General features: G+C 32.3%; 1 protein-coding gene across 1 annotated transcript in view; it reads left to right on the top strand.

Annotated features, from left to right (window-relative positions):
• OFD1 (OFD1 centriole and centriolar satellite protein) overlaps positions 1-17,723 on the top strand; it is a 58,275-nt gene that overhangs the window by 10,013 nt on the left and 30,539 nt on the right. Inside the window, exons 7-12 of the mRNA XM_044669269.1 lie at positions 771-877; positions 2,143-2,262; positions 3,953-4,026; positions 4,391-4,482; positions 12,609-12,798; positions 14,312-14,442. Of these exons, the coding sequence (XP_044525204.1) occupies positions 771-877; positions 2,143-2,262; positions 3,953-4,026; positions 4,391-4,482; positions 12,609-12,798; positions 14,312-14,442 (714 nt within the window). The remainder of the gene's footprint in view (positions 1-770; positions 878-2,142; positions 2,263-3,952; positions 4,027-4,390; positions 4,483-12,608; positions 12,799-14,311; positions 14,443-17,723) is intronic.

Raw genomic sequence — 17,723 nt, 5'->3', positions numbered from 1 at the left:
TTACCAATACTCTTATTTTTTCTTTGGTTTCTTGTTTATGCTCATTTTAATTTTGCTCATTTTTGAGGTTATCCTATATTGAATATCATGTGTTTTTGTCTTTCATTTGTAAAGGAGTTTAATTTATAGTAGAAATCTAATTGTATTAACAATTTGTAAAGGAGTTTAATTTATAGTAGAAATCTAATTGTATTAACAATTTGTAAAGGAGTTTAATTTATAATAGAAATCTATTTGTAGTACAGTTAGATTTCTACTATAAATTAAACTCCTTTACAAATGAGTAAAATACAAACTTTTTAGTGGAATACTTAATAAAACAATATTAAATTTCTGAAAGATATTAAAGAAGTAAATAAGTAAATGACATAAGAGTGACAGACATATAGAGTATTTAAGATGAAAACCTATTCATATCTCTACAAATAATTATTTTGGTTAACATAGTGTAGAGCAGACCATATTGAACTTTGAGGTCAAGCCTTAGCTTTTAGCTTTACCATTTGCCAGTTATTGTGGATATATCCTTTTATCTCATTTGTAAAATGGCTATTATGATGGTGTATTCCTGCCTCACAGGAGTATTGTGACAGAATGTGTTTTATGAATGTGTGCTATTAAACTAAACAATCACTCTTGGAAGTGAGAATGTGATAATAAATAATAAATTTTGATAGTATCTATTTTTGGGAAACTTAAAAAACAGTATTTCACTGGTTTCTTTTTGTCAGTTTAACTGATTTCATTTAAATTAACACTTTATTATATAGATTGAAGCAAAAGAAATTTATATCCAGAGGCAGGATTTGCTGAAAGACATTGAAATGGTAAGAAGTAGAGAAGCTGAACTAAAGCAAAGAATGGAAGCTTTCGAATTGTAAGTAACTGCAATTTGGATATTGAGAATAAAACATGAATAAGATTTTTCAAAAGTATTTCAAATTTAAAAAATTTATTACTAGACATACATTTTTCAGATTTTATCTTGTCTTAGTAATTGTCTGGAGCAGTAGCTTATTTTTTTTTTTTAATATTTTCACATTTTTAAGGAGGCTGGCATATTTAGTAGGAATAAAGCATAAATCTTGCATTTGAAAAGCAGAATGATGCATTAGCATCCACAAACTAAACATTTCTATTTGTAAAATAAATTGCTACATAGAACATGTAATAGTAATTAGTGTTTATTGTAGGTTTTTAAAATTGATTAGTCCCATAATGTATAATTTAAAATTGTCTCCAAATTTCTCCATATTCAGTTTCATATCAGTGTTGTATACTAATAATTCAAAATAATCCAGAAATCTCACTATAAACATAGTTCTAACTTATATTTACTTCATAAGGAATGGAAGAAAAAAATGTAAGGACTAATTATGTATAATCGTTTACTCCTAGATAATGGTATTTAGTTATATATTTAACTTTGTGATTTTTTTATTTCTATTTGGATTAAAAATTTTTTTTTAGAGATTAGCCAGCAGAGGAGGTAGGTCTTTTCTTCTTCTTTTTCTTTGTATCAGAAAGATGTTGCTTATAGTTTGTGTTCTATAGTATTTTTATTATGTATTATCTAAGCCAGTGATGGGCAAACTTTTTAAAGAGGGGGCCAAAGGAAAGGAAATGCTCATCTGTCAGTCTGTTTCTAAGGCAACTCTTTCAAAGTTTCATTGTATTGTATCCTACTCATTGTATTCGTCATATTGGGAATAATGCTGTGCAGCCCTATAGAACATTTCAGGGGTCTGCATCTGGCCCGCAGGCCATAGTTTGCCCATCACTGATCTAAGCATTTATTTAATTTTTTATTTCTAGAATAAGTTGTGTGGTTATATTCTCATTATGAGGGAAAATTTGATTAATTTTATTCAGTATTCATCATCTAAAACAGTGATTCCCAGAGTGGGCGCCACCGCCCCCTGGTGGGTGCTGCAGCAATCCAGGGGAGCGGTGATGGCCACAGGTGCATTTGGGGACAGAATAACTATAAGAGGGCGGTGATAGTATGTGACAGGGGGCACTAAGTAATATTTTTTCTGGAAAGGGGATGGTAGGCCAAAAAAGTTTGGGAACCACCGATCTAAAATAAGCAGAAAATAAGGCTTTTTCCTTACTTCCTTATTGTATATTTGTTAACATCAGAGCCCAGAAGCTACAAGAAGAAAAATATAAAACCCAGGAAGAATCCTTGAGAAGAAGGGAGCTGAATGTGGGGAACATGGAGGAGGCATATGAACAAAGGCTCAAGAATGAACTTCTAAAGTAATTACTTTTAATTATAACAATGATGGCAAATTTTCTATAAGCAAAATTTGGAGACTACATTTGTTTTATTTTTTCCTAATCAGTAGTAGTTTTTACTGTCAAAGGTAAAGATAATTGTTATTTTGGTTTTCAGTGTGGCAAATGATATTTTACATTAATTTTAGACATAGAAATTTCCTTTGATTCTAAAAAATTTAAACTTTAGTGATCTATGGTAGGAAAAAATAAATGCTCTAAGCAAAGGAAAATATAGACAGCTACAGAAGGCTTCATGATCATATATTAATACATTTATTGAACAATCTTGTGTGTCTTTGTTGAGTAATCACTTTTTTTATAGCTGTAGCTACCTTATCAAATTACTATTATATTATCTAACAGGGCAAAGCTAAATTACTACAACATTGCAACAAGTTTTTCATACCTCTTATTTTTCTTACATATATTCTAAATCCTAATTTTTCTGTAGAGTGTTTTTTTCCCCTTATTTCTATAAGTTTTAAACAGGATACACTTAAAAAAACTCCCAATGTAAATGTTATTATATTATCTATAATATTAATATTATAGATAATATAATAACATAGTATATCATATAATATTAATATTATAGATAATATAATAACATTGTATATTATATAATATATTAATATAGGACTCACCTATTTTATTTTTTAATTATGATTTCATTAATATAAGGAGAACTCCCAATGGAGCTCTTTCTTCTTGCAGTGAAGATGTGCAACTCTTTTGAAACTTAAAATTGCCTAGGGAATTGTAAGTGAGAGGGAGAAAAAGGGAGAGGAAAGGATTTATTAAATGTCTGTATGCCAGATGCAATGATAAGCAATTATAAATTCATATTTAATTTTTACTGCAACCCTGGGAAGTATGTACTATTATTATCCTCATAGTTGAGGAAACTGAAGTAGATAGAGGCTAACTTGCTCAGTGCTACATAGCTAGTAAGTAATTTGAGGCTGAATTTAAGTTGAGATTTTCTCAACTTCAGGTCTGGCATTTTATTCACTGTGTTACCTAGTTGCACTTATGTGACTTGGTTATTAACAAGGTTAAATAACTTAGCCATAGATATATATAGCTAGTGTAGTTCTGTAGCAGGTCTTGAGCCTAACTCTCCCTAATTATGAAGGCATCCCTATCCACTATATCATGTTGCTTTCTAGTTTTGTTTATTAATAGTTTGTTATTAATCATCAAAAACTAACATAGTATTTGAATTTGTTTTTAATGCTTTAATTAGAATACAATAATGAATAATGACAGGAGCATTTGTGTATCCTACCTATATGTAAATGTGCAAAAATATTATATAATAATACACAGTTAACCAGATGAAAAGATGTATAGTTTTCGATAGTATTTTGGCATTTTCCAAAGGATATTTCAGAGCCAGGGTTAAGATACCATTTGCTCTAGATCTGAAAACTCAGAGAATTACTAAGTCTTTGACAGATAATAGAAAACATTCACAACAGGAAAATACATCAAATAAGCCTATTTATTAATCTCTTCTTTTCTCTGTCTCTGAACTGAATCTGTTCAGGTCATCTAAGAGCAGTAATAGAGGATTATTTTCAGTTTAATAAAGCTATATATTATATACAGATATCTTCCTTTTTGTATAAAAGTTATATAACTTAATATTTGCTATTTCAATTCCTAGATATCAGCTTGAATTAAAGGAAGAATACATAACCAGATCTAATAGAGTGCTTGAAGAAGAACAAAAGAACAAAGGTGATTTCTTAAAGTTATTTTTCAATTCTGAAATAATTGTTTAACTTTACCCACCCTCCCCTTCTTACCTCCAAGAAGTAAGGTCTATTGAAAAATATATGGTGTATGCTTATAAGGACATTATAATTATTACTATCTTATGACATGCCAATAATAACCCTTATGCTTCAGTTAGTTGCTTGTTCCAAGCCTCCACATTTAATGTTCAGGATACTTTATCTTATCATTACTGGTCAAAATATTTTATTAAAACATTTTATAAGCTGGTATGTGCTTGTTATGCAGTTTCCTAAGTTTCAAGTCTATATCAAGAATTATTTTCAGATAAAAATAATTTTTTATGAGACATTGTTTTCACTTTTAGAGAAAGCTATGCGTTTGCAAGAAGAAGCCAATGCTATTAATTCAAGAAGGGAAGAACTCAGGGAAGCTATATCTCATGGCAAAAATCTTGAGGTAATTTGTTGACCTGGTAGATTAAAAAAAATTTTTTTTTAATTTAACATTTTTTTTATTGTCATGGAAAACATTCTTCCATGTTGGTCATTGTTGTAAGAGCACACTTGTACATAACCAAAACTCCAAAATAAAACCAAAGATACACTGATGTGAAAGATGACATCAACAGTTCTTTCTCTGGAGGTGCATAGCATTCCCCATCGTAAGTATTTCAGGATTGCCCTAGATCATTGCATTACTGAGAGTAGCCAAGTTTTCACAGATGATTATTGTCCAATAGTGGTGTTATTATGCACAATGTTCTCCCATTTCTCATTGTTTTGCTCTGCATCAGTTCCTGCAGATCTTTCCAACTTTTTCTGAAATCCTCTTGCTCATCATTTCTTATAGCACAATAGTATTTCATTACCAACATGTACCACAATTTGTTCAGCCATTGCCCCAATTGATGGACATTCCCTCAATTTCCAATTCTTTGCCACCACAAAAAGAGCTGCTATAAATATTTTTGTACAAATGGATCCTTTCTCCTTTTTTTAATTATCTCTCTCTTCCTTTTTTTAAACCCTTACCTTCTGTCTTAGAACCAATAGAACCAATACTGTGTATTGGTTCTAAGACAGAAGAGTGCTAAGGGCTAGGCAATGGGGGTTAAGTGACTTGCCCAGGGTCACATAGCTAGGAAGTGTCTGAGGCCAGATTTCAACCCAGGACCCGGCTTTCTGGGCCAGGCTCTCAATCCACTGAGCCACCTAGCTGCCCCCTAATTATCTCTTTGGGATGCAAACCTAATAGTGGTATTACCAGATCAAAAGGTATGCACAGTTTTAAAGCCCTTTGGGTATCGTTCCAAATTGTCCTCCAGAATGGTTGGATCTGTTTACAACTACACCAACAATGCATTATTGTCCCAAATTTGCCACATCCCCTCCAACAATTATCATTTAACTTTTCTGCCAATCTGATAGGTGTGAGGTACCTCACCATTTTTTAAATTTGCATTTCTCTAATCAAGTGATTTAAAACTTTTTTTCATATGATTATTGATGACTTTGATTTCTTCATCTGAAAATTGTTTGTTCATATCCTTTGACCTTTTGTCAATTGGGAATGGCTTGTGTTCTTATAAATTTGACTTTTTATAAATTTGAGAAATTGCATCTTTATTGGGGGCATTTGTTATAAAATTTTTTTCCAGTTGTTTCCATTCTAATCTTGGTGACTTTAGTTTTGTTTGTACAAAAGCCTTTTAATTTAATGTTATCAAAATTATTCACTTTACATCTTATTTTACTATCTGTCTTTTATTTGGTCACAAATTCTTCTCTTTTCCAAAGATCTGCCAGGTATACTATTCTCTGTTCCCCTAATTTGGTTACAGTATCACTGTATTTAAATCATACCCATTTTGACTTTATCTTGGTATAGATTGTGTTATTATTTTATATCTAGCTTGTGCCATGCTGTTTTCCAGTTTAACCAGGGGTGTTTGTTAAAGAGTGAGTTTTTATTCCAAAAGCTGGGATCTTTGGGTTTATCAAACACTAGATTGCTATGGTCATTTACCCCAGTATATTGTGTTATCGTATCTGCTCCATTGATGCTGGGCCTCGTTCCTTCACATTTTTTTATTAGTTCTCTTGATATTCTTGACCTTTTGTTTTTCCAGATGAATTTTGTTATTTTTTCTAGTTCTATAAAATAATTATTTGATAGCTTGATTGGTATGGCACTGAATAAATAGATTAGGTAGAATTGTCATTTTAATTTTATTAGCTTGACCTACCCTCAGACAATTAATATTTTTCCAGTTGTTTAGATCTGACTTTATTTGTGAGAAAAGTGTTTTGTAATTGTGTTCATATAATTGCTATGTTCTCAAGTAGATTCCTGGGTATTTTAATATTGTTTAGAAAGATTTTAAATGGAATTTCTCTTTCTAACTTGTTATAGATAAAATTAATATAGATGGATATATTCAAGAATACTAATGGTTTATTTAAAGCCATATTGGTAATTAAGAAGGCCACGTGCCTACTAAGATCCATTTCAAAATGTCCGCCATACCTTCACTCTTGCTGCTTTGTAGGAAAGAGAGTGTCTCAATCAATTTCTGAGACTTCTGTCTATGTAATCACACTTCCTGCCCACCTCTATTACACAAGAGGAATCATAGGAAATGTAGTTTTCAAGTCCCCTAACCGTCCACAGGAAGTTTATATCATGGACCTCAATATTAAGATCAAGGACCCCAAATTTCCAATATCACAAACTTTTGCTGCTGGACATTGTTTTTTTAATATATATAGATTCTGATGATTTATATGGGTTTATTTTGTATCCTACAACTTTACTAAAGTTTTTATTTCAACTAGTTTTTTAGTCGATTCTCTAGGATTCTCTAACTATACCATCATATCATCTGCAAAGAGTAAAAGTTTAGTTTCTTCATGAATGCCTACATTAATTCCTTCAATTTTTTTCTTCCCTTATTGCTAACTCTAGCATTTCTAGTACAATATTAAATAATAGTGGTGATAAAAGGCATCCTTACTTCACCCCTGATCTAATTGGGAAGGCTTATAACTTATCTCCATTACAGATGATACTTCCTGAAGGTTTTAGGTAGATACTACTTATTATAAATAATGACCCATTTATTCCTATGCTTTCTAGTGTTTTTAATAGGAATGGGTATTGTATTTTGTCAAAGGTTTTTTCTGCATCATAATTGATATTAGTTTGGTTATAGATATAGTCAATTATGATAATAGTTTTCCTAATAGTAAAACCAGCCCTACATTCCTTGTATAAATCTCACCTGTTATAGTGAATGATCCTTGTGATATATTGCTGTATTTTCCTTGCTAGTATCTTATTTAAAATGTCTGTATCTACATTCATTGATGAAATTTGCCTCTAATTTTCTTTCTCTGTTTTTATTCTTCCTGGCTTAGGTAACAATACCATATTCATTAAAAGAATTTGGTAGGATTCCTTCTTTGCCTATTTTCCCAAATAGTTTAAATAGTATTGGGATTAATTGTTCTTTAAATGTTTGATAGAATTCACTAGTGAATCCATCTGGACCTGGGAATTTTTTCTCAGGGAGTTCATCGATGACTTGTTCCATTTCTTTTTCTTATATGGGATTATTTAAGGATTCTACTTCCTCTTTTGCTAATCTGGGCAGTTTATATTTTTGTAAATATTCATCCATTTCACTTAAGATTGTCAGATTTTTTGGCATATAATTGGGCAAAATAGCTCCTGATGATTGCTTTAATTTCCTCTTTATTAAAGGTAAAATTACTCTTTTCATTTTTGATTCTGAGTATTTGATTCTCTTCTTTCCTTTTTTAATCAAATTAACCAACATTATTGTTTTTCCATAAAACTAACTTCTAATCTTACTTATTAGTTCAACTGTTCTCTTTCTTTCAGTTTTATAAATTTTTTCTTTAATTTTTAGAATTTCCAATTTAGTCTTTAAATGAGGATTTTTTAATTTGGTTTTTTTCCTAGTTTTTTTTTTTTGTTGCATAGTCTTCATTTTTAGGTGTAGAGATATAAAATTTCCCCTAATTACTGCTTTGGCTGCATCCCATAGCTTTTGATGTGTTGTCTCTTCACTGTCATTCTCATGGATAAAATTGATTCTTTGACCCACCCTTTTTTTAGCATGAGATTATTTTTTTAATTTATCTTTTCCATGGAGCTTTATTGATTATAATTTTAATTGTGTTATGATCTGAAAAGGATGCATTTTCCTTTTCTGCATTTAGTTGTGAAGTTTTTATGCCTTAATACATGTTCAATTTTTGTCTAGGAGCCATGTACTGCTGAAAAGAAGGTATATTCCTTTCTATTGCCATTCAGTTCTTTCCAGAAATCTATTAGTTCCAACTTTTCTAAGATTTCATTCACTTCCTTTACTCCTTTCTTGTTTATTATTTTTTTTGATTTATTTAGATCTGACAGGGGAAAGTTGAGATCTTCCAGTATAGTTTTACTGTCTCTTTCTTCCTAAGGTTCATTTAATTTTTCCTTTAAAAATGTAGAGCTTAACCTATTTGGTGCATATGGGCTTGGTATAGTTATTACTTCATTGTTTATAGTACCTTTTATCAAGATGTAATTTCCTTATCTCTTTTAATCAGATCTATTTTTGCTTTAGCTTTATCCGAGATCATGATTACTACTACTGCTTTTTTTTTTAACTTTAGATGATGCACAATAAATTCTGCTCCAGCCCCTTACCTTTACTCTGTGTGTGTCACCCTGCCTCAAATATGTTTCTTGTAAACAACATATAGTAGGATTCTGGTTTTCTCTTTTATCTGCTTCTGTTTTATGGGTGAGTTCATCCCATTCACATTCACAGTTATGATTACTAACTGTGTATTCTCCTCCATCTTATTTTCCCATTTTGATTCTACTCTTTTTCCTTTTACTCTGTTCCTCCTCACCAGTGTTTTGCTTTTTATCACCCCCTCCCCACTTTCCCCTCTCTCCTATTACCACCCTCCTTTTCTTGTCTTATTCCCCTTCTACTTCTTTGTGTAGTATGATATAATCCTATACCCCAATGAATATAGTCGTTATTCCTTCTCTGAGCCAGTTATTATGAGAGTAAAGTTTAAGCATTATCCATCACCACCCTCATCTTCCCCTCCACTATATTTTTTCTCAGTGCAGTCCTCTTTTTCACCCCTTGATTTTTTTTTTTTGCTTGTCATATCAACAGCAGCTTACTTACCCACCCTCTAAGCATACTCCTTCTCTCTGCTCTACTACTAAAAATAATGTTTAAGAGTTACAGATCTCTTTCCATGTAAGAATTATGACCTTATTGAGTTTCTTAAATTTTCTCTTTCTGATTTACTGATTTATTTTTAGACTTCTCTTGAGTCTCATGTTTAGAATTTTAGAATTTTTTTTTGCTTAGGTCTGGTTTTTTCTCAGGAATGTTTGAAAATATCTTATTGAAAGACCATTTTTCCCCTCTGAAAGTATATACTTAGTTTTGCTGGATAAGTGACTCTGAGTTGTAAAACTAGACTTTTTGCCTTCCTGAATATCATATTCCATTTCTTCCAGTCCTTTAATGTAGAAGCTGCTAAATTCTTGTGTAATCCTGACTGTAGCTCCCTGGTATTTGAATTGTTTATTTCTGGCTGCTTGCAGTATTTTCTCCTTGGCTTGAGAGCTCTCAAATTTAGCTGTTATATTCCTGGATGTTGTCATTTGAGGATTTCTTTCTGGAGGTGATCTGTGGATTCTTAAAATTTTTATTTTATTCTCTTGTTCAAGAATATCTGCAATAAAAAGATTACAATGTCTAAAAACTTAAGAAGACTATCTGGGCAGTTTTCTTTATAATTTTCTATGTTATGATATCTAGGCTTTTTTTTTTTTTTTAAATCATGGCTTTCAGGTAGTCCAATAACTCTTAAATTGTCTCTCCTGGAGAGCAGTGTGAGAGATTTGGACCTTGTCAGCAATCTCAGGAAATCATGGCTGCTTTCCTCAGTGGGCCACTCACTTCTGTTTTTTCATTCTGTTGATTTTGTTTTTATTGTTTCTTGATGTCTCATGAAGTCATTAGCTTGTGGTTGCCCAATTCTAATTTTTAAAGAATGATTTTCCTCCATCAGCTTTTGAGACTTTTTCATTTGGCCCATTTCTTCTTGCATTGCTTTCATTTCTCTTCTCCATTTTTTCTCTGCCTCCCAATTGATTTTTCTTTCTTTTTTTTTTTTTTTTTTTTAACCCTTGTACTTCAGTGTATTGTCTCATAGGTGGAAGATTGGTAAGGGTAGGCAATGGGGGTCAAGTGACTTGCCCAGGGTCACACAGCTGGGAAGTGGCTGAGGCCGGGTTTGAACCTAGGACCTCCCGTCTCTAGGCCTGACTCTCAATCCACTGAGCTACCCAGCTGCCCCCTCCCAATTGATTTTTGAAATCCTTTTTGAGCTTTCCCAGAATCTGAGTCCAATTCACAATTTTCTTTTGGACTTTGCATGAGTTTGTTTTGCTTTTACCATCCCCCTTCTGTGTCTGTGCCTTGCTCTTTGTCTCCCTTAACATTTTCTATGGACAAATTCTCTAATGGACAAAAGAGTATTGACATGCTGTTGAGAGACAATATCTTTTCTGGAAATCAAAATATGGATGTGGATTAGTTATAAAATCTTCCAATCACTCTACAAAAGTTTCAATTACACACTTGTTACTAGGATAAAATATAAACTTTTATTTTTTTCATTTAAAGCCCTTTACTAATTGACTCCACACTCCTATCTTTCCTATTACTCTGTCATTTAAATATAACCAGCCTCATAATTTTAATTATTACAAATACTCTGTTCCTGCCCCATAAGCCTAATTGTACATGACATTTATTCATCTCAGCACCTTCGCACAGATTGTCTCCTATACATTTAATACATTTAAAACTTTCTGTACTTACTATCTCTTATGATCGTGAGCTTTATTTAAGGCTCAGCTTAAGTGACCACCTTAAAACATTTCCTGATTTTCCTAAATTTTAACACTTTCCCTTTGCCTCTTTGAAATTATTTTATTTTATTGTATATATTTTCCACATAATATAAGGATCTTGCAGACACACAAGGACCTTTTAAAAGCTTTTCTTTTTCAATTAATACATTTTTATTTTCTCTTCTTTCTTCCCTTCCCTTGGGATAGAATGAAGAAAATAAAATCTGTTACAATCTATGCATAGTCAAAACAAATTTAGGGGGCAGCTGGGTAGCTCAGTGGATTGAGAGCCAGGCCTAGAGACAACGGGAGGTCCTAGGTTCAAATCTGACCTCAGACACTTCCCAGCTGTGTGATCCTGGGCAAGTCACTTGACCCCTATTGCCTGCCCTTACCACTCTTCTGCCTTGGAGCCAATACACAGTATTGACTCCAAGATGGAACATAAGGGTTTAAAAAACTAAATTAAAAAACAAAAACAAGGGCAGCTGGGTAGCTCAGTGGAGTGAGAGTCAGGCCTAGAGACAGGAGGTCCTAGGTTCAAACCCGGTCTCAGACACTTCCCAGCTTTGTGACCCTGGGCAAGTCACTTGACCCCCATTGCCCACCCTTACCACTCTTCCACCTATGAGACAATACACCGAAATTAAGGGTTTAAAAAAACATATTTAAAAAAAAAATCTACACATTGGTTATGTTCAAAAACATGTCTCATTCTGCATTTTGAATCTTACTTCTTCTCAATCAAGAGTAAGGCAACATGATATGTTCTCTGGAATCTACATTGATCAGAGTTCTTAAGTCTTTCAAAATTGTTTTTACAGTACTGTATACATTGCTCTGGTCACTTCACTTTCCATCAGTTCTTACAGTATTCCCAGGTTTTTTGAAACTCGGTTACTATTTTCATTTTGTCTTTGTTACTCTTGCTTCTAATACAATACCTGGCACGTACTGAACATTTAATAAAAGTTGTAAAAATTTCATCACATTGATGTACCTCTTTTGCAGTGTGATTTAGAATCATTCTACTTATATTCTTATCGATCATTTTGGTACATCTAAAATAGAGAATAAACATGGATGAAGAAATCACAAAGGCATATGGATGACTTTGATTATTAAGGAATGTAAAAAAGGGGCCACTGCAGAGTTGTAAGTTTCGCTAGGACAGGTATTTATCCTGACTTGTTGACATTCTTTGTATCTAGTAGAGCTTAGCAGTGAAGGATAGGTGTTTTCATCAAACTGTCACAGCTTGGTGAAAATATAGACATCAGATTTCTTCTACTTTGGTTTTATATTGATCAAATAACATGATATTTAATTAGATTTCCTTACAGGAAAGGAAATATCTTTATCAAAGACAAGTATCCCACCTGATAGTTATAGTTCTGCTTGTAAGGTAATACATTGTTTTCATGGTGTGATTTAGCAGATTTTTTTCTGGGCTCGATCACTTCCTGGATGAGCTGTCCATAAATATTTTATGGAATTCCAGGTCCTTGGTGACATAGACAAATGTTAAGCTTAAGCAACCTGCTCTTTTTTTGGTCAGTGTTAATAAATGTTACACCACCCAGAATATGTTGTCCAAATATGTCTTCTTTTGTTTGCAGCTTGAATTGGATTCTCTCAAAGAACAAATTTTATTAGTAACAAAACAAAACCAGTCACTGAGTGAAAAAATTAAAGATACTACTGATTATTTACTTTTAAAAGAAGATCGACTGGAGCTTCAGGCACAAAATAAATTGCTTAAACAACAAATGGAAGAAATTCGAAGTGAAAACATGCACCTCCAAAGAAGTATGAAATAGCTTTTCTTTTAGTTCCATATATTCACAGAATTCAAATTAGAAGCATATAACCATTTTGTGATGTTGTTTGTGTGGTTTATAGCTATATGAATGAGATGAAATCATGGGAAGACATAAACAAGAATTGTATAAGATGGGCAGACATGCATACAGAGGTCATGATCTATATCATTATTGGAAACATCTAAATTGATGAAATCATAGATCTTTTTGAGAATTTCAACATAACTTTTACAATTAATCTTTCTTGCATTTGTGAAATTAATTTAAATTTTAATGAAAATTCTCAATTAAATTATTTAATGATATATGGTTCTGATGCTTCTATTTGCCTTTTGTGGAACTAATAGTATTAATAGTTGAAATTATTATGTGGTATTGGAAGTTGTTTGACATAAAATTACAAAATTATAAGAATTAAATTTTTATTAGATTTTGATTAGTTTTAGTCTAGAAAAAGTAATAATCTTGCTTTCTACATTAATGCAAACTATATGCTGATTCCTTTGGAATTGAGACTGGCCTTTTAACCGTAAAAAAGAAGCAATCACATAAGAATTCCATTGTCAACATTATTAGACAGAATCAGTCTTAATGCTTATTTGTACATCTCTAGAGTCTAGCATGTTGCATTGCAAATGAGAATATTTGTAAAGAACTTAGCACACAATTGGTATTTAAATGTTTTTTCATTTTCCTCTCAATAGCCCTTCCCCAGGCACTTAGTTAAGGTTAGTAAACAAATGGCAAATACATTGTGTTTATTTCAGTATAAGATTTGGATCATTTTATGACTTACTTAGTGATTTGTAGGAGATAAGAATTTCTAGTGTTGAAGCTAATGAAACTTGATGACTTTCTTTGTTTTTTAGTCAGTTGTACTATATTAAAAGAATTTTAGTTTCTCAAAAAAAATTTGCTTCAAACAATTCCATAGTTAATTATGTCAGTTTAAATTTGAAATATTCCATTATTATGTCATGTTTCATCTAGTTTAAGGACCTACCTAAGGTTAAATAATAGGTAATATTGTTAAAATATAGAGAACTTTAAAAAAATTGACATTGATCTGGGAAGATGACAGTGTGTTTAGGCAAAGTTGAGCAAGAAGAAAGTAAAATGTATCACACTAGACAGATTTCTATTGCAAGTCATTCAGATGCTTTCTGGTGTAGCATAAGAGTTGAACTGAGGATCTAAAGGAATTCTCTGAAGGCAAGAATAGAAAGCAATTTTTTGGGACATACCTAAAATAAGTTTTCAAGTGAATTTGGGAGATGTTTATTAATTTCTTGGTTTCGAAATCAGGGGGATATTTTATTTCATTTAATAGACTTAGTACTCTAATCATGAGCAAACCTATGGCATATAGCAAACATTTATTGACTTCCTTTTTTTGTGCAAAGTATATTATGCTAGTTGTACAGTAGTAGTCTGTGTGTATGTTTTTAAGTGAAATAAACAAAATTTGACTACTGATTAGAATTTTTTTGTTATTATAGAATCTACTCAGCCATCACCTGAGTTCATAGCCTTACAGAAAGAATCAAAGATGACAGAAAATGCAAGAAAGCTTGAACAAAAGGCATTTGAGACTGAGAAACAATCCCTAGAAAAACGACTCCAAGATGAGGTGAATTTTGATCTTATCTTTTTTATTATTTAATGTATAAGGACATGTCTTTACATGTGTTGTAGCCATGTAAACATGGCTCAAATCAATCTGTTGTAAAGAATATCCTTGTGTATTTTTAAAAGAAAAAAATTAGCAAAAAGTTCCATTTCTAGATTTTTTTAACATTTCAATTCATTATTTAACATTCTTTTTTTTATTTTGAGTTCCAAATTTTTTTCCACTCTCTCACTTCTTCCTCCATTCACTGAGAAGGCAAGATATATGACATCAGTTATACATTTGAAATTAGGTAAATCATTTATGTATTAGCCATATTTCAAAAAAGGCAATAAAAATAAAGAAAGTGAGAAAATTACTTAATTTTGCACTTAGTTCTTCAGTTCTCTCTCTGGAGGAGGAAAAAAGTATTTTTTCATCATGAATCCTTTATGAATTATCTTGGATCATTTTATGGATCAGAATAGCCATCTTTCACAGTTGATCATCAGAACAATGTTGCTATTACTGTGTACAATGATCTCCTAGTTCTCTTCACTTCACTTTGCATCAGTTCATACAGTTCTTGACATTTTTTTTCTGAAATCATTCTTCTCATTTCTTATAGCACAGTAGTACTTGATCATAGTCACATACCACAACCCAATTGATGAGCATCCCTTCAATGTGTAATTCTTTACCACCACAAAAAGAACTGTTATAAATATTTTTGTGCATCTATGTCATTTTCCTTTTTTTTTGATGTTTTTGGGATTCTGACCTATTAGTGGTATTGCTGGGTCAAAGAATATGCATAGTTCCAAATTATACTCTAGAATGGTTTGACCATTTCACTACTTTATCAGCAGTTCATTAGCATATTTTTTCCCCTCCTCCAGGACTTGTCATTTCTGATAGGTATGAGGGTTGTACCTCAGAGTTGTTTTAATGTGCATTTTTCTAATTAATAGTGATATAGAGCATTTTTTAATATGACTATAAAAACTTAGATTTCTTTTTAAAACTGTCTTTTAATACCTTTGCTCATTTATTAGTTGTGGGTGGCTCTTATTTTTAGAAATTTAACTCAGTATATATTTGAGAAATGAGGCCTTTACAAGAAAAACTTGCTAACTATATGTAAATTAAGTCTTGACTGACCACACATGTAAAAACCAGTGGAAATGCGAGTTAGCTATGGGGGGTGGAGTTTGAGGGGGTGAAGGGGAAAGTAAAAACAGGAATCATGTAACCATGGAAAATTTTTCTAAAAATAAAAAAATTAAAGTCCAAAGAAAAGAAAAACTTGCTATAAAAAATTTGATATTACTCCATTGCCTGGTATCTTTTGTATAATATAGTTTCCCTGATTATCTCTATTAATTTTGTCTAATTTTCCTTTTCCTTTGTTTGAGATTATGATTGCTATCTTTGTTTTTTTTATTTCAGCTGAAGCATATTAGATTCTGCTCTAACTTTTTATCTCTGGGTATCTTTGTTAAAAGTATGTCTCTTGTAAACAGTTATATTGTTAGATTCTGGTTTCTGATCCATTCTGCTATCTGCTTCCATTTTATAGGTAAACTGATCCCATTCACATTTATAGTTATGATTACTATTTCTAAACATGCCATTTTTTCTGTTTCTTCTCTTTTGTTTTATCCTATCTTCAGAAAGCTATTTTGTTTTTCATCACTGCTTCCCTTAATCTAATCTATCTTTTACTATCTACCTGCCTCCTTTTCCTTTTTCCTGTACTCTCTTATTTCCCTATTAGGTAAGCTGAATTTCTATATACAACTGAGCGTGTATATATAGTCTTCCTTCTTTGAACCAATTCTGATGAAAGTGAAGTTCAAGCATATCTCTTTACCCCCTCTCCCCACTTTTCCCCTCCATTGTAAAACCTTTTTGTGCCTCCTTTTTTTTTTATAATATTTTCCCCATTCTACTCCCTCTTTCTCCTATTTCTTTATGCTCCAACATAATAAACTCAGTCACACCTTCTATCTATGTAAACTCCTAACTGCTCTAATAATGATAAAGTTCTTAATAGTTACAAGTATCATTTCATAAAGTACATCTTATATGTAAATTTTTTTTCCATTATCTGGAGGATATTTATTGAATTTGGGTGTGGTTTTTTTCCAAACATTTATTAATATTCATTTTTAACATGGTTACATGATTCATGCTCCTCCTTTCCCCTTCGCCCCCCCCCGCACTTCCCCCACCCATGGCTGATGCACATTTCCACTAGTTTTGTCATGTGTCCTTGATCAAGACCAATTTCCAAATTGTTGGTAGTTGCATTGGTGTGGTAGTTTCGAGTCCACACCCTCAATCATGTCCACCCTGACCTATGCGTTCAAGCATTTGTTTTTCTTATATGTTTCCTCTCCTGCAGTCCTTCCTCTGAATGCGGGCAGCGTTCTTTACCATAGATCCCTCAGAATTGTCCTGGGTCATTGTATTGCTACTGGTACAGAGGTCCATTACATTCAATTTTACCCCATAGTATATCAGTCTCTGTGTACAATGTTCTCCTGGATCTGCTCCTTTTGCTCTGCATCAGTTCCTGGAGGTCTCTCCAGTTCGCCTGGAACTCCTCCAGTTTATTATTCCTTTTAGCACAATAGTATTCCATCACCCGCATATACCACAGTTTGTTCAGCCATTCCCCAATTGAAGGACATACCCTCCTTTTCCAATTTGTTGCCACCACAAAAAGCGCAGCTATAATTATTTTCGTACAAGTCTGTTTATCTATGATCTCTTTGGGGTACAAACCCAACAATGGTATGGCTGGATCAAAGGGCAGGCATTCTTTTATAGCCCTTTGAGCATGATTCCAAATTGCCAGCCAGAATGGCTGGATCAGTTCACAGCTCCACCAGCAATGCATTAATGTCCCAATTTTGCTACATCCCCTCCAACATTCATTACTCTCCCCTTCTTTCATTTTAACCAATCTGCTAGGTGTGAGGTGATACCTCAGAGTTGTTTTGATTTGCATTTCTCTAATTATTAGAGATTTAGAACACTTTCTCATGTGCTTATTGATACTTTTAATTTCTTTACCTGAAAATTGCCTATTCATGTCTCTTGCCCATTTATCAATTGGGGATTGGCTTGATTTTTTATACAATTGGTTTAACTCCTTGTATATTTGAGTAATTAGACCCCTGTCCGAGTTTTTTGTTATAAAGATTTTTTCCCAATTTGTTGTTTCCCTTCTGATTTTCACTACATTGTTTTTGTTTGTACAAAAACTTTTTAGTTTAATATAATCAAAACCATTT

Source organism: Gracilinanus agilis, chromosome 3, assembly GCF_016433145.1.
Source record: "Gracilinanus agilis isolate LMUSP501 chromosome 3, AgileGrace, whole genome shotgun sequence".
Taxonomy (NCBI): domain Eukaryota; kingdom Metazoa; phylum Chordata; class Mammalia; order Didelphimorphia; family Didelphidae; genus Gracilinanus; species Gracilinanus agilis.
This window is presented reverse-complemented; position numbering and strand designations above follow the sequence as displayed.